Raw genomic sequence first — 21,404 nt, 5'->3', positions numbered from 1 at the left:
CTTTGGGAATAGCTGCTTAAAGCAGCCATTTAGGATATAAAGGGAACCGGTGACAAGGCCTTAGGCTGTGTCTGAGTGAGCCACCGGCTGGGAGTGGGGGTAAGTATGTGCATGGCTGAGAGCCACCACTTTCCATGTGCATTGCCGGCCTCAGCCCTCCTGTGAGCAGCCCAGATCAAAGTCTCCGCAGGATGCTTAGGAAAAACAGGATGTGGGATTCTTTCTCAGTGCCCTGGATGGTAATACCCTGAGCCTCACCTACACTTCATTCACCCGGACAAGACCTCCAAAGTGTGCGGAGGCAGCAGGAACTTGAATTCCCTCTCGAGGCTCCCGGAGCTGAGGAGCCTGGGTGAAGGCAGCCTGCAAAGGCAGCTGAAGAGGTCGCAGTAGGGATGGCGAGTCAGTCTGGTCTTGAGAGCAGATCCAACATCCACTTAACCAATGCACAGACACACACAACTGCATTGACAACATGAGTGTGAGAATAGTGTAATAGGATTCCAGCAAGAAAAAGCATGGAGGGGTTAGTTTGCCAACCATGACTCAAGAAGAAACTGCTACTGTTAAAGATAGGAGATAAGAAAATAGTTGACAATTTGACAAAAATAGTTATTTGAAAATTGTTAAAGTTGTCTTAAAACCCCTAATAGGGATATGCAAATACATGGAATCACTAAGCATGAACAATTCCCATAAATATTTTGATTAGGCAACAGTATTTCTCACTTTAAAGTTAGAAGTTTGAAACAGATTTGAAGCGTGGTGACTTTATCTATATACATTTTTTATGAGCTTCTGAAAGCACCATGATAAAGTGACCCTGCAGACAAATGGAATTGTGCCTCTTGGCCACATCCTGCTAATACCATCTCAGCAGCCTCATCAGAAACAGAAAGAACGGGAATGCACCACTGGAGCACTGAGGCAACCAGGGCCTATAGTTTTAAACGTTTAAACTGAAACACATTTTCTCTGATGATACAACTAGAAACACAGAAACAGATGTGCAAGATTTTGATGCTGTCATTAAAACATCCTAATGCATAACTGATCCAAAATATGGGGGGGGGGGGGAATCTGAAATGCTCACACTCTGCATCAGACCACTACTTATTTACTGTGACTAAGCAGCACCACACACATCACAAACATGTTCTGCAAAGGCCAGCAGCACCACGAACCGACCTTGTGAGCAGGTTCACATACACCACAAGCCAGCCTGCTTCAGCACGGATGCAGAAAGTGATGCTGCCCAGCCAGGAGGGGGTTTTCACCAGATTCCACTTGTCCCAAACACAGCGTGCCTGTACACAAGCCAGAGCAGAAGGCATGCACAAGTGTAAATTAATTCAGTGCTGGCAGAACTGGAAGGCAGCTAAAACCAGTTGGCTGCACTTCAGAAACTTTAGTTTTAAAAGTATCAGGGTAAAGAGGCATCAAACGTAAAAACCAGGACATCTGTAGGACGTGAGTTTACAAGTCCTTTCCTATTTAAGTTTCTGTAATGAAACCTGAGACTGCAAAAGTACTCAATAGATGGGTAAGAGGGCCCTGATAAGAGATTGGGGTTTTTTTATCAGGTGAGCTGCCTTGCAGAAGTTTCCACAAACAACATGCACAGAGATATGGTATGAAGGTGTTTCATGGGCTAAGATCCCCGGTACGGTGTGTGACTGTCACGTCCAGGCGGCGCCCAGGCCAGAGATGGCTCCTGGCGGCACCTGCGAGCCACTGGGCGAGGCCTGGGGCGCAGGGCAGCGCTCAGCCCACAGGGCTCCCGCTGTGCTGTGCTCGGACAACGACGCCACCGGTGACAAATTACGGGTGAAAATGTAGGAAGGAAATCTGGACACCCACTCCTGGGGGGCCCGAGACGCCGCTTCTTCCCGGCCGGGTACAGACCCACCTCAGGGCAAACAGGTGCCCCGCGGGCACAGGCCGGGGCAGCGGCAGCTCCTCGGCACCTCGGGAACTGGCTCCCGGCGGCCCCCGGCGCTCCGCACCAGGCTTCCCGCGCCCGGCCCGGCGGGACCGGCCCGCTCGGCCCGGCGGGCGGAGGAGGTGGGAGGAGACGTGGGAAGGACTTCGGTTGCCACTACAAATCTGGTGACAGACCCGCCGGCGGCACATGGCGATGGGCAGGTGGGTGCGGGGCGGCGGCAGGGCCCGGGGCGGCCGCGGGGATGCGGCTGCCGGGATGTCGGCGGCGCTGCCCCGCCGCCGCCGTGCGGTTCCCCGCGGCCCCCCCGCCGCCGTGCGCTCCCCGCGGGGGTGTGGGGCGGGCGGGGGCGGCCCGCGCGGCACTGACGTCGCGGAGGGGCCGCTCCGAGGCGGCGGCGGCTCGGGGCGCCCAAGATGGCGGCGGGTGAAGGGTGCGTGCGGGACCGGCGGGCGGGAGCGGCAGCGGCGCGGCGGCGCTGCCAGCCCGCCCGGGGCCGGCCTGCGGGCAGCAGGTGCCCGGCGGAGGGGAGCGTGGGGCGGGAGACAGCGGCGCCTTTTTCCCGGGGAGGGACAGTAGCGGCGGCGCGGTGCCTGCGGAGGGGCACCTGAGGAGGGGGCGCTCGTTGTCGCGGGGGCGAGCCGGGCACGGCACGGCGTGGGGTCGGGGGAGCGGGACCCTGGGACCGGCCACCTCCTCTGGGCAGCTGGGGTTCTGCCGCCTTCCCGCCGCGCTCGGTGTGCGGCGGGGAAGCCCTGCGTGGGGCCCGCTCCCTTACACGTCCCTGAGGGGCCGGGAGGACGTCGCGGTGAGGGAGAGCGCGGGCAGGAGCGGAGGGCGGCGGGGAGCAGGGCCGGCTGCTCTCGGCTCCTGCCCGCTGCGGCCAGAGGCGAAGTCGCGCCATGTCACGGAGCGCCGGGAAGCGCCGGACCTTGTGCGGGAACGGCACCGCGGCACCGAGCCCTGGGCCGGCCCGGCCGAGTGTCTGTACGTGCCGGGGCTGTCAGAACACGAGCTGTCAGAGCAGTCAGAGATGCTCCTTTCTCTAAACGGGAAGAAATGTCAAGTGTAACTTCAGATCAGTAAGAAGTGCTTTGTTTTTCGTGCTTGTGTTAAAGTGCTTCAGTCTGTGTTGTATGTTTATCGTGAAGTCTCCACTGCAGGAAACGCGCGGTTATTTGCAGTAGTAGACGTCGAGTGTAAAGCTGTACCGCTGGCTGTGGTGTCCTCGGGTAAATGGCCACTTCTGGGCAGCACGCTGCATGTCCATTCTTTAGCTGGTTAAAAAAAAAAAAAAAAATCGAGCAAAAACAGTTAAATGGCGATCTGCACGGCTCCAAAGAAGGGGGACTGGAGGGTTTCTTGTCAAAGGCTGTTCTGTTGGAAATAGGAAATAATTCACAGAATTTCTTTTTGAAGTGCTACTTTGATTTCAAGTCTAAATAGTTACGCCTGCAGGACTGTACTGCAGCTGGAAGTTACACACATAAATGTGTCGTTAAATTGTTTTCTTAAAGAAAACTCGTTTAAAAAAGCAGTACATCTGCCCTCTAGTAGTGTATTTGTTATCTAAAACTTTAAGTACCCATGATTCCTGTGTTTTCAGATATTCAACAGGTATTCTGAAACTGATGAAAATCAGTTGGTAAACTAAAAGCCGGAATATAAATGGGGCACAAGAGCACACACACGTGTATATATAATTGTAAAATTCTGTACTGCATTTCTGGTCTATTATTTGAGACTTCTCATTTATGTGTCAGGGATTATTTACACAGGTCGTGACTAAAATACATTCTTCTGTTTGTAGTTACGTTTTATAAATTTATCAGCTGTGAACATGACCCTTTAATTGTTAAAATAATGGAATTTTTTTTTTACATGGAACAGAAATGAAGGAAAACATCAATTTTCATGACTTTTGAGTTGGTTTTGGCATCAAGTACATTTTCAGCTCATGAATTATCCAAAAATATACATTTTGCCAGCCATTCTTGAGTGGAACAAAAGGAATGAGTGTGTCAGTAAGGTTGAAATATGGTACAATAAAAAAAAAAATCCTTTTCTGTATATCTTTGTTTCTAGCTTGTGAAACTTCGGTGCAAGAAAAAACTTCTGTGTACCTCTCTGTTTCCAGACAACTTAATGCTTTCAATAGTACTATTCTATATGCTAGTAGTTGTTATTTTGCTTACTACTTCAGCTCAGGTCTGTGGTAAGAACACAGAGGGGGGCTTGATCTCTGAAGTGCTGGTCAACTAATTCAAAGTTTCTTTGTGTGTGTGCACAGAACTGAACCTCAGGAGAGAAGAATGCAGAAACTAGGGCTGAATAACTTCCTTTAGGGAATTTTAACATCGGAGCATGAGATTGTACTGTTTTATTCCAGCTGCAGTTTTCAGGTGTGGGAATGAACACGCAGGATTTTTCCCATTTCTTCCATCATTATTTGTCACATCACTCCTGTTTTTACCCTGAGATCTTTTGACAAGTTTTGGTTCTAAGGTACAGTTTTTAAACGTTGTGGGTTGATGCAGTCCCTGTACTTCAAACATTAATGATGTCAATGTGCTGCTTGACATTCCTCTGAAGTTTTCTTGGTCTCACTTTTGTACTCTTAAGCGTTTTTGCCGCGTTTTGAGATATTGCTGTCTTTTTGACCAAACTGCATTTTGATTCCTTTACTTTTTTTCAAAGAAAGACTTCTCCCATGCTAAGATGTTTCCTCCCCCCTCCCCCTTCCACCGTCTCTTTTCTCCACACGTCGACGTAGGTGGGAAATGTCATGCTGGCTTGGTTGCTGCTGGGGGAGCTGGGCTTTAGGTTTTTCCCTTCGAGATGCTGATCTGGCGCTTTCGTAGAATTGTGCTGCTTTTGCATGAAGAGCTTGAATGTGCAGCCCTGATTTACACAGTGGCTGTCCACTGAGGACTGCTTTTGTCCTCAGCCCAATATCTGCTCACATTGAGGCATGTAAGCGGTTTGAGTCTTGAGAATGTTTTTAAAAGTGTGAAAAAACCAATCTGATCATACAGTATTAGAAGGAAGGAAAAATAAGGCATAGGGTTTACACAGTGCCTTGAACAAATCCAGAAAGAGTTGACCTGTCAGATTCCTCTGACTGACAGCATTGCTGTGTGTGACAGCCCTCTGGGGAGGCAGGGTTTAGTGGTCTTTTCTGGTCTGCTGGAAAGAACTCTTACTAACACGTTATGCAGTAGAATCTATGTATGTTAGCCAGCACAAGGATGAGTCTTGTCCCTTAAAATTCTCTATACCATATTTAATTACTGCAGCACTCTTTACACACATATTACTCTCCTGAATTTTATCCGTGTTACAAAAGTTCCTCTTAGTTGTGGAAAAGAGGTTGTCTGAATAGAGGACACGAGATAATGCTGATTGTCTTATTTATAAAGACAATATAAAAAGCAAACTTACTGTGCACAACTATTTGTAAAAAAATCTGATTGGTGGCCTGCAGATAAGATTGCCTTTTAGAAGGAATGAATGTTATGGGTGCAAGCAAGATGAAAAAGTAAAGCAAGCCATTACTTTTGTGCTCTGTTGACCATAGCACACAAGGGATCTCGACCTCCCCTGATGCACTGTGGCTGGTACTTGATTTGGGAGCTGCTGAATGGCTCCCCAGAGGTCGTGGTGCCTGAAATCCTTTGGTGCAGTCAGTATGGACTGGAAACAACTCTTGGCTGGAAGGAATGAGAGATTAATATGGGCATGTAAAACTGTGTACAGTTTTTTAGTTTCTGTACAGCTGGTTCAAGCTTTTCTTCATTACAGCGTAAATTCTATACAACATGTGCAGTGCAGGGTGTGATTATGTGCTTAGAGAGTTACTGCAGCTCTTATGTTGGTGTCTGTATTGTAACATTTTAAAAGGCACTAGCCATGGGCCAGTTAACCAATCAACCCTCTTGGCTGAATCTTTTAACAACAGTTTTTATCGAAGTAGCAAATTAGAGCTTCTTTTCCAGCCATCTGCAAGCTTTTACCTGTTTACCTTCCTTAGTGGTGTCATGCACATTAGGATTCCCTTTGTCTAATGCTTATTTTACACTAAATATCTATTCTGTATTGAGTAACCTATTCTTGTGTGCTTCATAACTGTAGAAATTTATAAATATTAGCATATTAGCATATTTAAGGCTAATGGCTGGAATATAGTTTTTTTGGTTCTATCCAGGGTTGTGTAAATCACTCAGTACTTTAGTAGTATGGTTTATTTACCTGTAAAGCACAGAATCCAGGACCTTGATACTGTACAGCCTAGGCCAGGTCCAGGGCATGTATTTGTAATGGCAAAATCATCCCATTTGGCATAGGTTGAATATTTGGTAAAGCCTTGAACTCCTCAGATGAATTAATTGTTTCGTCTGGCAAGCACTGTGCATATAGGTACTGGTGCTGTGTGCTCTTTGGCGCTTCTGGTCAGTGATGTGGTGGGCACAAATGCCCCAGATCAAATGTAATCACTTCCTGATGCTTCATAGCACCGTTCTCATTTATCTCTGGATGTTATATCTAAAAGAGATATTCAGAGAAAATGGTAAAAACAAGAATGAATCACTGTCTCTTTAATTTTTTGCTAATCAGAGGCTGTTTTGGGTAAATGTACCTTATAGGAGGAAGCAAAAACAGCAGCTGTGAACAAATAAATGCAACCATACAAACTTTATAAAGGATGTAAGCCAGTGCTAGCCAGATTTTTAAATGATTTTTGAAGACCAGATTTTAAAATAATTTTTGGATTAGAAAGTTTTGATAAAGTTTGTGGTAACTGATGTAGATACTTGCTGGTATTTCTGTCTTAAGAAATCAAGTTCTGCTTTGCCAAGTTACTCTTTCAGAGGTGTTAGGATGGCATGTTAAAATGTAGATATTTAAGATACATTATTATAGAAATGGTATAACTGGCTTGACTGAGCACACAGGGGCAGTGGTTTAATTAAAGGTATGGATTAATTTAGGGTTTGAGTTGTATAAAGCCTCATTTGTCTGAACTGTTGGCACTGTGTAAACATAATAAATTTAAGGGAACTTTGCACTTCTGCACCTCTGTGCTTAGGGGGTTTGAATTAATAGGAGAATTTTGGAATCACAGAATGGTTTGAGTCTCAGAGGATGATAAAGATCCTGTAGTCCAGTCCCGTGCTGTGTGCAGAGACACGTCCAGTTAGACCCAGGTGTTTAAAGTCCAATCCCACCTGGCCCTTAACAGTTCTAGGGATAGGGGCATCCACAGCTTCTCTGCTCTGAGCAGCCTTTCTCACTTTAGGTTGTGTTTGTATCCAAACTCTGTAACAGCATCTCTTAATGAAATCAGTGCCCCTTGATAAAAAACACCAAACCAGGCCCAAAGTGTAGCTAGTATGCTTCGGTCCTGAGCCACAAAGCACTGGAAATATAAACAGTGGTATGCAGGCAATTTAGTGTGAATGTGGAACTGCTGTTGAAGGTGTTGAGTGTGTGTGTGGCTCCACGTGACTGATTTCTTTCATGTGTTTGGTGGGACTCAGCTGGATGATGACAATGATCTTCATCTCAATATGAACTTGGTACACTGACTCCCGTAAAAGGGATCCAGTTTGATGTTTATGAACTATAACTTTTTTTTTTTTTTTTTTTAGTTGCAGATTGAAATCTCATGGGCAGAAAATAGCTTGGATGATGTGTTTTGCCAGCCTATCTCTGCAATTTCAGTTTTAACAATGGATAAGTGTAAGCACGTTGGACGTCTGCGACTGGCCCAAGATCACTCCATTCTCAATCCCCAGAAATGGCATTGCATGGACTGCAATACCACGGAGTCTGTGTGGGCGTGCCTCAGCTGCTCGCACGTGGCGTGTGGCAGATACATCGAGGAACATGCACTAAAGCACTTTCAGGAGAGCAGCCACCCAGTGGCACTGGAGGTAAATGAGCTCTATGTTTTCTGTTATCTCTGCGATGATTACGTTCTCAACGACAACGCAACCGGGGACTTAAAGCTCTTGCGGAGTACACTGAGTGCAATCAAGAGTCAGAACTATGAGTGCACTACTCGAAGTGGGAGGACTTTGCGTTCCATGGGGACAAGTGACGATTCCTACCTTGCGCATGGTGGTGCCCAGGCCACGCTTCGGAATGAAGATAGGATGTTCACGGCTCTCTGGCACCGGCGGCGTGCGGTCCTTGGCAAAGTGTTCCGATCGTGGCTTGAGTTGACACCTGCTGGAAAGAGGATTTTGGAAAACGAAAGACGTCAGGAGGAAGCAGAGCTAAAAAGGGACAGAGCTAGGAAGAGAAGACAAGAACGAAAGCGTGAGTTGAAAGCAGAGATGGAAAAGATGCCTCCGAGAAAGAGCAGTCGTTTACAAAATCAGATTAGAATGTCCTCTAAACCAGAACCCTGCCCTCAAAAAATGTCACAGGACATGGAATTTTTGGCAGAGTTGAAAGAAACATATACCTCGGAAGAACTGAGATTGAAAAAAGTGAGTGACTCTCCAATTAAACGAAGGCCTACAGTGACTCCTGGAGTAACAGGACTGAGAAACCTGGGTAACACGTGCTATATGAACTCTGTCCTGCAGGTATTAAGTCACTTACTTATTTTTCGAGAATGCTTTTTAAAGCTTGATCTCAACCGAACTCAGGAACTGCTGGCAACGGCAACCAATGGTAAAACAAGATCTTCATCTAAACACCTATCAATAGCTGCCTCAACATTACACATGAATGAGAACCAAGAGACTGTAAAGGGATCATATTCTGTGAGGCGGCCTAGTTTATCCTCTGGATTAAGTGGAGGAGCATCAAAAAGTATGGAACTTATTCAGCCCAGGGAGCCCAGTTCAAAGCATATTTCTCTCTGTCATGAGCTGCATACTCTGTTCCAGGTGATGTGGTCTGGCAAATGGGCACTGGTGTCTCCTTTTGCCATGCTTCATTCTGTGTGGAGACTAATTCCAGCCTTCAGAGGCTATGCCCAACAAGATGCTCAGGAATTTCTCTGTGAACTTTTGGATAAAGTACAGCAGGAACTGGAGACTACAGGGACCAGATACCCAGCTCTCATCCCTGCTTCTCAAAGAAAACTTATAAAGCAGGTTTTGAATGTGGTTAACAACATTTTTCATGGACAGCTATTAAGTCAGGTATGTTTTATGATTACTTTTTTTCAGGTGTTTAATGATTTGTAGTTCTAGATTTACTTTAGTCAGTCAGGGATGGACATACTTCAAAGGTTTATACATTTATAACTATTGAGGCAGGATGGTGAGGATGTATTACACAGTTTCAGAAGAAATACTAGACAATTTCAATGGAAGCTACCCTGCAGCCCTTCCACTACCAAAACCCAAGCAATTCCAACCCAATACGCCTGTTAATCATGAAAGTCTTAAATTTGTTACTACTGAGAAATACTTTCATTTGCTGTTAAGTACCAACTCATTTGAAGGAATGAAGAATGTACAACTTTAAGTAGCTGGCTTATCACTGTGGTGCTACTAGATAAAAGGTGTTAAGGAAGGTGTTTGTCTTGTGTAAGTAGAAACTGATTAGGTAATGGATGTCAAACAGGGTATTATTTCAGTAAATAGCTTGAATTTGAGATTGATTACCAGTGAGTAACTGCATGTCATGATTTTATGTACAGAAATACTAATATTTCTTTTCTATTACAACACAAAGATATAGAAGGCTCTGTCAACACAGGAACCAAATTTGTGGGGTGGAGGCAATGGTGGTTTTCCTTCTTTCTGCATGACGACATTTTTTTTCCCTACTTCTCTACCCTGTTAAGTATTTCAGTGTGTTTACTGCTATTATGCATATCCCAACTGTGTGTGTGTACAAATGTCTGAATACTGACTGAACAAACAAATGCTTGTTTCTGTTGAATTAATCTGAAAACTAACCACAGTGAAGCAGGAACAGAAGTTGGGAAATTCCTGGCTCCTGGAATGGATCTGTAGTATACATGAGTATGTTACTGAGGGAGTTCGGAAGCATTTGATGAGTATTGTGTATAAAGAAAAGGCTTAACGCAAAAACGTCTGTTTCTGGTATTCTGACTGTTTGATTGATGGTTTAATGTTTTAATATGTAAAACTGGAAATCCAAGTGGTTTTTGACTAAGGTAGGATTGTTCACTGCTACGATACACATAAACTTCATGGGAAGGTAACAGGATTGTTTGCAGCGTATGTCAGTCCTCAGTCATTTTAGGTTCTGTGAAACTACAGGAAACTGTTAGATCTATCAGTAAAACTGGATCACCAGCTACCTTCTGTATGGCCCAGTGTATGAGCACTTCTGTGGCATACTTCCTTTCCTTGGCTAGTACATATCTTGTATCAGTGTTGCACAATTGGAAGTGTGTAGTATATTATGTCATGAAAGAGTTTTTTTGTTTGAAAATTCCATTCCTTTCCAAAACAGCAATTTTGTCAGCAAAATAAAGTAATTTTTTAGGAATACTGGCAAAGTTTGCTTGCAGTGCTAACCTTACATAATTTATTGCTTTGATAAGGATTTCCAATGGTCTAAGGACCCTCATCATTTCAATAATAACTACTTTCACATATTTTTAGCTTTATGTGAAGAGGTATCCTCTGATTTCTGTGGCTACATACAGCTCTTACTGCAGTTCCTCCGTGTCTGTGTGCAGAATACAGCCTTGCAGATGAACTCAGGAGTGCCTGAAGTGAGAGGAACAAGGAAAAGAGTATTGAGGCTGTTATCTAGTAATTTGTCCCTGGCTCATTAGGCAGTTCCCACGGACTGTTCAACACTTTACCCCTCCCAGTGTTCCCTTTGTCTCCTGCCACTCCTTTTTTTTAGTTTAGTCTTCACTTGTGGTTTTGAACATGATAAATATTACAAGGAAAAGGTAAGCCTTGAAGATTTCTTTCTTGTAAAATATATTCAGGTCATCTGAATGTATCTGGTGTTTGCACATGGAAAGATGAACTTTAAAAACTCTGTGAGGCAATTGTTTTCCTTTCCTCAGTAGGATTCCTACATCATAATTTCACTAGGTGTTTGTCAGAACGGCTTTAGTGAAGTTAACAAAAAAGGCAAGAAAACATCCATGGAGGACTGAAAAAAACCCCCAAACTTCTTGCTGTGTCACTGCATCTTGAACAGTGTTAGCTCTTAAAAGCAAGGAGTGTGTGTTCAGTTCTTACAGGCTTAACTTTATCTATCTACAAGATAAAGTAATACCCTGATAAATATAGTAATAAAAATGAAGTCATATGTGAGACTGTGACAGTATTACAGTTTCTCTCTAGAAGATAGTTGGAGCCGTTCCCAGCTGCCCTTATTAAAAATGAGACTGGATTTTAGTCTGGTGTGTTAGGTTACATCCTACTCCATTGAAGAAGGGGAATTGGGAAACGTGTTTCAGTGCGCAGTTGCCTTCCATTTTAAAACCCCTAAAATGTTACCATACTTACTGCCCCGATGTACAGAAAATGTAAGTTCAAGATACTTGATTCTGTGAGATACTCGAGTGCCATGAAGTCAATCTCCCTGACCTTCAAACCTCAGGAATACTATGAACTACTCTTGATAAAGTACACAGAGGATCCCTTACAGTGCTGATAAGCTGTTTGTTTACTTTGGTATCACATTACTTTCACATGTGCAGCTAAACTTCCTCCCCCTTTTTCTAGTTCTAATTTAACTTGAAGGGAAGTCATAATCCTGAGTTAGCCATCAGTCTGTTGCTATTGAAGTGCTGCCTGGTTCAGCACTAACTGAATTGAGGATGTAAGATTAAGAAAGCAGAGAATTGACTGTTTGAGAATCTTATGCAGATTACTTTTTGATAACTGGGAGAAGTTTTGGATAATGTCAAAACAATTGAATGTTTTATATGAGGTAGTTGGTTTTGTTTTGCTGTGTTCTCAGCTGATTTAAAGTAAGTTTTCTTCATCTGCTGCTTGAAATATTATACTATTTTATGGAGTCCTAGACTAGGTAAGGGGTAACTCCAGGAATAGCATGAGCAAATTGCCTCTTTTTTATTTTATATTTATTCTAATACCCGTTTCAGGATTTCAGCTTTTTACTTTGCAGTACTGTGAAACTGCAATACCTGGTACATCTAAGAGAAGGTAAGGTCTGCATTGTAGGTGCAAAACCCTTCCCCTCTGTTCTGTCTTTTCACATGCTAGTCTTCCTGCAGTGATTGTCTGGAGAAAGTGGCTCCTACCTCTCAAACCCATTGGGACTCTGAGGAGATCCCAGTATGTCTATTAAAATCCTGGTTATTTTCAATCCCTCAGTGCTTGTACTCTTGTGGAAGGTACTTACTGTCTCCTGTCCTCAGTCCTTCAGTGGGAAAGGAGAAATTGCTGTGCTGTGAACTCCTGTGGCAGTGGTAAACTGACCCACACTGGCTCACAGATCTTTAAAGTACACTTTTAAGAGCTCAAGTATGTTCGCTGTTGTCTCAAGAGTTTTTTGACTTGTGTTTTTTTAATGGTACCAACTAAATGGCACAGTGTGCAACAATTTTTGAAGTATCTTTATTTCACCTTTGTCCATAATAAGCAGGGAAGAGGACAGGTGTCTTTCTAAAAATCCAGAAATTGAAAGAGCAGATTTTATGATGTGCCACATGTACTCAGAAATCATATGAGCAGAAATTCTTGTACGAGGAGAAAATCCACCTTGAGCTTCCTTCTCTGGGCTGAACAGTCCCAGCTCTCTCAGCCTTTCCTCATAGGTCAGATATGTCCAAGGCCTTTCATCATCTTCCTGGCCCTTTGGTGGACTCAGTCCAGCATGTCCATGTCTCCCTTTTTCCTGAGCACTGGGCCCAGCATTCCAGCTGTGTGGGAGCTGAGGAGAAGGCAGGGATCACCTGCCTGGACCAGCTGGTGGTGCTCAGCTCCAGAGGCTGTTGGCCCCCTTTGCCATAAGGGCACGTTACTGGCTCATGGGCAGCTTCTACCCCAGGCCTGTACTGGTGCCTGGGTGATTCCTGACCAGGAGCAGGATGTGGTGTTTCCTTTTGTAGAGCTGCCTAAGGTTCCTCTTGTCCCATTTCCCAGCCCTGTCCCATTCCCACTAGGTGACAGTGTCCCCAGCCAGCCTGCCAGCCACTCCTCCTGCTTTGTGTCATCTGCAGACTTCTCTGAGTTCACAAAAATTGGCTCCAATATTTTTCATAGTAATGTGTGGTGGGATCTAGCTTTTGAAAGCTCTAGGCATGCTTAAAACTTCCTAAGCAGTTTGATTACTTCCTGATCATTTTTAAGATGGAATCTGAGGAAAATGGTTCCCCCTGCCCCTGCTCAGCATGGCAGGATAACAGCCATGCAGTGATCAGAGAAATGAATATGCCAAGTCTCAACCAGTGAAGTGGGTTCTAACCAGGGTAGTAGGTAAACTATTCTTAAAGCGTATTTCAGGACAGATTGTCTGAGAAAAGGGGAAATATGATTTTTGAGTTGTTTGAAGTTGTTTTGGGCATTATGATGTGAGTTTGGGGAAGAATGCTGAAGGTGATCTGTGTACTGCTGGGTGTTAAGTCTGCCACTGAACAGGCTTTTTAAAAGACAAGAACTTCAGACAGGTAATGGGAGGATTTGCACTTAAACCAGCTGATGTCATGTATACTGATTTCTATATTTTGGTGTTAGTCTTTGTGCTTTTATGTTTAGCCTGACTTACAAAATGATTATCAAGTTCTTTTCCAACTAGATGAAAGTAACATTTTGAAGTAATCTATAAAAGGCCATTGAATCACAGACCACAGTTAGCTGTGGTTATGCTTTATGTTATTCTGCTTAATAGATAAAGATCATTTTGATTATGGTGTATGCTTATGACTGCAAAGTTCAGTTGGGTTTTTTTAATGCTGACTGTCATATGAATTCTGCATTGTAGCTGTATTTCAGAGATCCCCTTCAAATTCAGTTACTTTCCTGTGCAAAAATTGAGTTACTAATCATTATATATACGTCTCATCTGGTGAAAGCACAAAAATGGGACTGGCTATTTTACTCTTCTTAAAAACAACAAAGGAAAAAAATAGTTGGGGCAGAGGTGGTTAGAGTTTTCTTTCTTCCATGCAAGTGCTGGGAGCATAGGCAAAACAGTTGATGATGGAGTTGGCTTTTTCTGCAGCAATATGTTAACTATTTTCTTTAGCTGCATTTACACTGAATGCCATCCAGGGCAGTGGCTGTCCATCACGTTATTGTGGCCACAATGATGCTTGTCTGGGTAGTCTCCATGCTTAGTTTGAATCAAGCAATTTGATCCAGCTCTTTTCAGTCTGGCCTTTGGCCCATGATTGAATACTAAGCCTTAACCAAACTATTGTATTTAGTACCCATGTTTCAAGGCATGAGAGGGTGGTCAGGGCAGAACATAAGGTAGAGATTTCAGACTAGTTAAAATCAGTAATTTACTTTGCTCTAATGTGAACTTCTCATTTGCTTTGCTATAAATGACAGCATTAAAGCTTCTTGTGATAGCAATTCTGAACTATAATGGGAATTCTGAATTATAATATGAAGTCAAACTGTGAATTTATAAAGTATAATCATAAAGATAGACATCACTAACAAGATTGCTAGAGTAGATTCCCTTCCCTATTATTGTTGTGAATATTTATACTACACAAAGTTATACTGGACAAATGCATAAAGTTTTTACTCTTTGAGTTCACGTTTGGAGTTCTTTTCGTTTTGTGTTTTATAAAATCTCGTCTCACGCAACCAACTTTTGAACAGTTTTTACAATTTCTGCCCCTCTCATGGAGAGGGAAAATCTGGGTTGCACTGTGTGAATGATAATGGAGTGTGAGATAAAGGAGACCCGTTTAGGACAGAAAGAACAGTGATGAGAATGTCATGAAGCCAGTGCCGATGGACAGGCCAGTGTAGATGGATTCCACGGAAGGCTGGGAATCCTCCTGCTTTTTGAGTAATCTAGTTGGTAAGCGCAGGCCTGGCTAAGTAATGGACTTCCACCCTGGTTGCAGCCGTGCTTGGATGTCCTTTCCCACCACGTCCAGGAGCAACGAGCGCACAGGGGCTGAAGGGGCTGGGCTTGCCCGGGTGTGTCAGGTTACCGGGCTGTTGGCAGCTACAGAAATCCCAGAGTTTAACTCAGCTGCACTGAGGACTGGCTTGGATTTGAGGATATGAGTGCAGCTGTATATCAGTATATCAGGGTTTTGTCCCCACAAATCAGCTTTGCTCACAGTTGTGTGACGAGATGAGAAACAGATTTCTTGCATCTGTTTGTGTTCTTCAGGTTTTTTGACTGGCAAAATTGGGTGCTGGGTCTATTATTAATTTCTTTTTCGCTGGGATAGTACTCATTAGCTACTTGGGAAATAAAATCTTAATCTAGATTATTAATATAATACACTAAATTTAAAACCTCAGAATGGGTTAAAATTATCTGTACTGAGGTCACGTGTGTTCTACATCCTGAGCTCCTTGATCTTAAGTGTCTGTTTTTGCGCAGCAAATTCTGACGTAACTCATCAATTAAATAAACTTTTGGCCCAACAAAATTACTCATTTGTACAGCAGAAATTTATTAATCATTCTGCGTTTAAGCTGGAGTGTAGTTGAATTGTGGCCAAACATGCCATTTTGTCTCCTGTGTCTGGATTTCAGCTCTGAATTACTAATAATTTGTGGCTTTGAAACGTTGCCAGATGTTAGCACTTAGAAAAGACACTCCTGACAGTGTAAATTAAAACAGAAGAATCTCCTCTTTTCTGCCATGTAGGTTTGAAGTTTTGTTTTCTAAGAACAAGGCAGTGGCATTTCCATCTGAAAGCAGTTATCAGGTTTTCTAACTGCACTGCTGAATGTTCATGCTGGGACACAAATCCACATGTGCACTAGGTGGCTAATGCAGAGATGGAGTATAAGCGGTTGCAGCTATTGAGTGCAGTTACAAGAACACCTAGGAAGAAGATAGCATGTGGTGACAGATAGGTCCTTATATAAATGATCATGAAATAACAAAGCAGGGTGAGTAATTACCTAAGAGCAAACCTTCAGAGGGAAACAAAGGAGCATCTGAACACAACTGGGTGTGCTTTCACACTTGTGTAGGCTTACTAACCAAACTGGAGGGAACGACACTGAATTTATGTAGAACAGCAGCAGCATCAAGGGGTTCCTGTGAAATAACAATCTTTGGGTGTCACATGAATTTTCATTCCTTTATTACTATGTCTTTGTGTTAGTTGTTCCAAACAGCTTGTGGTATTTTCCTAAATAGGAAGCATGCAACACCTAATGTGTTGTCTTTCCAGCTTAGAAGAGCTACTGCTTTTAACTTATTTTCCTAAGTATTGAATGTTATAGTAAATTATTGCCGCCTGCTGTAGTATCTGCATTTTCCAGGTTGACTCACTTCGCTTCTTTACATTTTATTTATGTTATCTTACTGCTTGTCCTTTCCCTAGTGTGACGATGGATCCACTTACTGAAAGAAGAAATAAATTATTTTTCCCTGTTAATTTTTCTTTGAAGATGTGTGCTTCCTAATCCAGGCTTCCCTGGAAGACTTACAAAGTAAGAAGGATATGACTTTAAAATCCCCAGCTGTTCCTTTTTTCATTTTGTTTTTCTTTTTTGTGTGTGTGAGTTTGATTTATTTATATTTATTTTTAAATTAACCTATATTATAATTTCTCATGTAAATTTTCCTTTTGGAGAAAAGACTCCTGAGACTTCACCAGCTGCTTGCTTTTGGACAGTCCCAGACAGAACATTTTGACACTGTTTCTATTTCTCAGTAAAACATAAGAACACGTACTTGTTTGTGGTAACAGTTTCGGACATGCTGCTTCAGAGAAAAGACTTAGGTGTATCATCTCTGTCGTTAAGTGATTTTGTCTTGTCCTTGTTTACCCTTCGGTTATCTCTAGGAAAAAGAATCTCTTTTTAGAGCTATGTTATGGTACATGTTTAGCAAAGTACATTTTTGAGTGTAAGCAGCTGGTGAATATCTTTTTTCCAGGTTACATGTCTTGCCTGTGACAATAAATCAAATACTGTAGAACCTTTCTGGGACCTGTCCCTGGAGTTTCCTGAGAGGTATCACAGCAATGGCAAGGAGATGTCGTCTCAGTATCCATGTCTGCTGACAGAAATGCTGGCCAAGTTTACAGAAACTGAAGCTTTGGAAGGAAAGATATATGCATGTGATCAGTGCAACAGTGAGTAAAGGCAGTATGTACTCATGCATACGTTCTCTGTGTAAAATGTAAACTGACAGTGCAAGTATAGAAGTCTTAAGAGTATATTGCAAAGACCTTCTTATGCCCTGGTGTGGTCACTTGGCAGCTGTTACTTGCCCCCTAGAAGAGGAAATTGTTCAAAAGATGTTTTGAAGTGTGATGCTTCATTTAGGTACATTCTCATGACACACTAATGGGGTTTCTAGTACTCCCAGCTGAAGAAGCCATCACCTTTTTAAATTAAGGTGACTAATGGAAGTGACCACAAGTATTTTTTACTTGCATCGTAATATAATCCTTGCAAAACGGCTCTCAGAGCGTATCCTTTTTAAGGAGGCATGTACCACAGATTTTTAGGTCCACACAAATCTGTGGACAAAACTTAGACTGAAATACAAGGCTGTTACCAAGATTTGTATTGTGTAACTGTGTGTTTGACCTCAGCAAAACGAAGGAAGTTTTCTTCTAAACCAGTTATACTCACAGAAGCTCAGAAGCAGCTTATGGTGTGTCGACTACCTCAGGTTCTCAGATTACACCTTAAACGGTTTAGGTAAGTAGTACCACAACAAAAAGTGTTGCAAACTGACTGATTCAGTCTTGCTCTAGCATTGCTTAGGATCAATGTTGTTCAGCATCAGTTTCATTTCCCTGTACTAGTATGGTGAGAAATAGTTACTAGAAACTTCTTTTTCTTGTTCACTTGAAACATCAGTAAGATATGTTATAAGTAGGGAATTAACTTTTTGGATTTCAGATACTTGCTACTTTAGTACCAAAATTATTTTATCCTTTTTTCAGTCAAAACATACTAACCCTGCTCTGAACTCTATTGGTAAAAATTAATCTTGTGATATCTTGAGGTAGATAAGGATGCTCATAATCACTAATGCACAAACCTGGACAGTGTTCAGTGGAAGTCTCAGATAACCTTCCTATGTGTAAATACATAAACACATTTAGCCTCAGTGTAGGGAAGTGGACACTGCATCCCTGTGATCTCATAGCCCAACATCAGTACCATCTGTCCCTCAAACTGAAAATGAGACAGAATAAATGAGAAATACCAAAGAGGTATAGCAGGTGAGAAGTACTTCCTACTCACCACTGCACAGATCTTAAAATGGATGTTTCAGAAGATGAGAACAGTGGGTACCATAGACACATTTAAAAGGCCTTGAAATGAAGAAGTGAAAGAGGAAGCCTAGAAAAAAACAAACCCTAGCATTTATTCTGTGCACAGAATAACAGTGAAAATTTTATGTTATGTTCAAACATAATTCAGAATGCTGTGCTCTTTCTTTAAAAAGTAAGCTTTCATTTCACTTTCCAGGTGGTCAGGACGTAATCACCGTGAGAAGATTGGTGTACATGTTAGTTTTGATCAAATGCTAAACATGGAGCCTTATTGCTGCAGGGAATCCCTCAAGTCTCTCCTGCCTGACTGCTTCATCTACGACTTGTCTGCTGTGGTAATGCATCACGGGAAAGGATTTGGCTCGGGGCACTACACTGCCTACTGCTACAATTCTGAAGGAGGTAGGAATCAGCTGGGAAATGAGCACTGAGGGAGAAAGGGGTGTTCCTAATTCTAAACTGATACAATGTCTTTTCTCAAAAGCAAGAGGGAATCGATTGTAGCTGATCTGCCTGCAATGAGAAGTGCAGCTCTGTAGACCAACCAGTTTGTGTTTCAGTGTATTCTAGCTATAAACTCTTGTAAATCTGAGGAAGCTAAGCTGGGCTTCTGAAACATTGAGGCAAATAAACTGGATCAACTGAAACAGTTTACTGTTTGTACACAACTCATTAAATGGGATCAAACACTAATTAATTATTAAATATGATGCAGTTACTTAAAATCACTGTTCTGATGCCTTTTTTTTTTTTTTCTGGTATATTTCCTTATTGTAGGATTCTGGGTACACTGCAATGATTCAAAACTCAACATGTGCACTATGGAAGAAGTATGCAAGGCTCAAGCCTACATTTTGTTTTACAGCCAACGACTTACTCAGGCAAATGGACGTGGTAGATTCCCCTGTCCTAGCACAGCTGAAAGTCAGCAGCACACAGAATTAGCTGGCTGTTCCAGGGACAACAGTAGCAGCTAATCCAAAGCCAGTTAACTGTGTGCATGGTAAAGGTTTAAATTGTCATAACTATGTATTTTTAAAAGGAAGTACAGTATTGTACTTTTTCAATGTTTATATAGTTTTGTATTAGTTGAAGTACTCTTTACAGTGGTTAGCAAAAGTTTTTATTGACAATAAGTAACTTTCCAAGTACCTAGAATTTCAATACAGCTATTTTTTTAAGGAAGAGATTGCTATGTGCATTTAACTTTTACCTCAGGCTATTTTTTAAGCTGGTTTTGTATTTTGATAATATTTTTGAATTGGTTTAGAAAATTTACTTCAATGGGCAACTGATATTTTTCTGGTTAATTTTCTGTATATGCTTGTGTACATTTTATAGTATAGTTCTAATGATACCATGATTCTTACTGTCTTGCAGGAATTGCTACTAGGTCTTAGAATATTGACATTCACCAGCAAGGAATGTTAAAACATGTCAGATAGTAACTGAATTTTTTGTAGGCAACTTTCTGTGAAATTATTTTGCAAGCTTAAATGGCTATACTGAAGATACACTGATAGAATTTCTTAAAATCTGAACTTGAGGAAATAGAGCATGAAGTTATTTTCATGTAAGTATTGTAAGAGGAATGTTTAATAACACAAGAATGTATCTACCAAGACTTGCATGTTTTAGCCTTAACAAACCTGACAACTTAAAACTTAAGTGCCAAGTTCAAAATAATTTAACAACCAGGGGCTTTTTTTATTCCAAAAATTTTTGAAGTTTTCTTAAACAAAAAAGAAAAACACTCAGTAAACCCCCCAACAATAAAACCTCACTCACTCACTCACTCACTCACTCACTCACTCACTCACTCACTCACTCACTCACTCACTCACTCCCTCACCCCACTGTCATTGCTACAAGAACATTAGCATCCCTTTCCTTGAATTGGACCAGCTTACTTTAAGCTGTAGCAAGCATAGTCTGTCTCACTCATCTCTGAACAAACAGCTGATGAAAAGCAGCTGCAGTGTTTGCATGAAAGCATTTTCAGTCTGGTTTCATTACCCACAGCTGCTGTACCTTATACTACATGGTCCTACCACTAGCATTAACAGAACTGTGCAGTGAGGAGAATTTACCAAGCAGGAATTATCAATCCTCGACATAGGGTAGTTAATGCCAATTAAATTTGAATTGTGAAGTTAGTTATTTTGCGTAAGTCCTATGCAAATTGTTACCTCATCTTCTGCAAAGTTTATACCTCAATAAAATGCCTTGATATGGTCAGAAAAGCGTGTGTATACTGGAATCATTTCCTACACTTTCGTTACGTTTTTAAGAATTATCTTTAGATTTTGTCTAACAGGGGATATGGCATTAACTATACAACTGCTTTGGCTGTCTGTCAGTGATTTATCAGCTGGTTTTATGAATGACTTTTGCTATCATTTCTGTTTCTGAAAGATGCCATCTTATAGCAAGGACATAGCCTCAAATCTCTAACTTCTTGGTCTTGTGCTCATCCTAATTAAGTGTGCAGAACAGTTCATGTGTTGGCTTGGGGAATTTTTTGGTTGGTTTGGTCCTTTGTGTTTTTGGTTTTTTTCTTTTTTTTTTAGCCAAAAGCCATGTGCTGAAGTGAGTGATCTGACAAATGTACTTGTTATGGCTGTTCAGTCTTTCAAATACTTTCTCTACTGTCCTTGCTGGTGAGGAAATGAATGTAATTTAAATGCTCTTTTCTACTTACAGGTAGAAAATTTGCCTTTCAGGCTTCTGGTACTTTTTCTTCCTCCAAGCACATCTCTTAGGAGATCCATAGGGGTCTTCAGAGACTCAAGCATTAACGGAAGAGTCTGTCTTTGGATGGGTTGAGAGCAACTTGGATGTGAGAGTTCATTAGTCTCAATCGTCACCATTAAGCACACACTCAAGTCCCTTAGAAGGAATCTTACCCTGCCATCTTAACTAGAAAGATTACCTGGGCTGTGCTTTCATCTATTCCCCTGCATTGCAGCAATGATTGCTGAGTCTCAAGGCTTTCTCTTTTCTGTGAAAGACGTCATTAGCTCTGCAAAAGCAAATCCAGCTTTCTTCCCATTGCTGCTCTTGGGTAGAACAAGAGAAGGGGAGGAGAAA

General features: G+C 42.2%; 1 protein-coding gene across 3 annotated transcripts; it reads left to right on the top strand.

The window, feature by feature from the left end:
* Positions 1-2,081: 2,081 nt before the first annotated feature.
* USP44 (ubiquitin specific peptidase 44) lies at positions 2,082-20,177 on the top strand. Of its 3 annotated transcripts, none has more exons than XM_066183403.1 (6): positions 2,082-2,145; positions 7,591-9,099; positions 16,958-17,156; positions 17,622-17,730; positions 18,511-18,716; positions 19,092-20,177. In XM_066183403.1, the coding sequence occupies exons 2-6, from the start codon at positions 7,672-7,674 to the stop codon at positions 19,289-19,291; spliced, it is 2,142 nt and encodes a 713-aa protein (XP_066039500.1). In that variant the 5' UTR covers positions 2,082-2,145; positions 7,591-7,671; the 3' UTR covers positions 19,292-20,177. The 3 variants fall into 3 exon arrangements, with proteins under 3 accessions (XP_066039500.1, XP_066039498.1, XP_066039499.1); XM_066183401.1 differs by lacking the exon at positions 2,082-2,145 and adding an exon at positions 2,353-2,375; XM_066183402.1 differs by lacking the exon at positions 2,082-2,145 and adding an exon at positions 2,395-2,456.
* The last annotated feature ends 1,227 nt before the right edge of the window (positions 20,178-21,404 follow it).

This window comes from Chamaea fasciata, unplaced genomic scaffold, assembly GCF_029207755.1.
Source record: "Chamaea fasciata isolate MVZ Bird 193981 ecotype frontalis unplaced genomic scaffold, bChaFas1.0.hap1 SCAF_5, whole genome shotgun sequence".
In the NCBI taxonomy this organism is placed as follows: Eukaryota; Metazoa; Chordata; class Aves; order Passeriformes; family Sylviidae; genus Chamaea; species Chamaea fasciata.
This window is presented reverse-complemented; position numbering and strand designations above follow the sequence as displayed.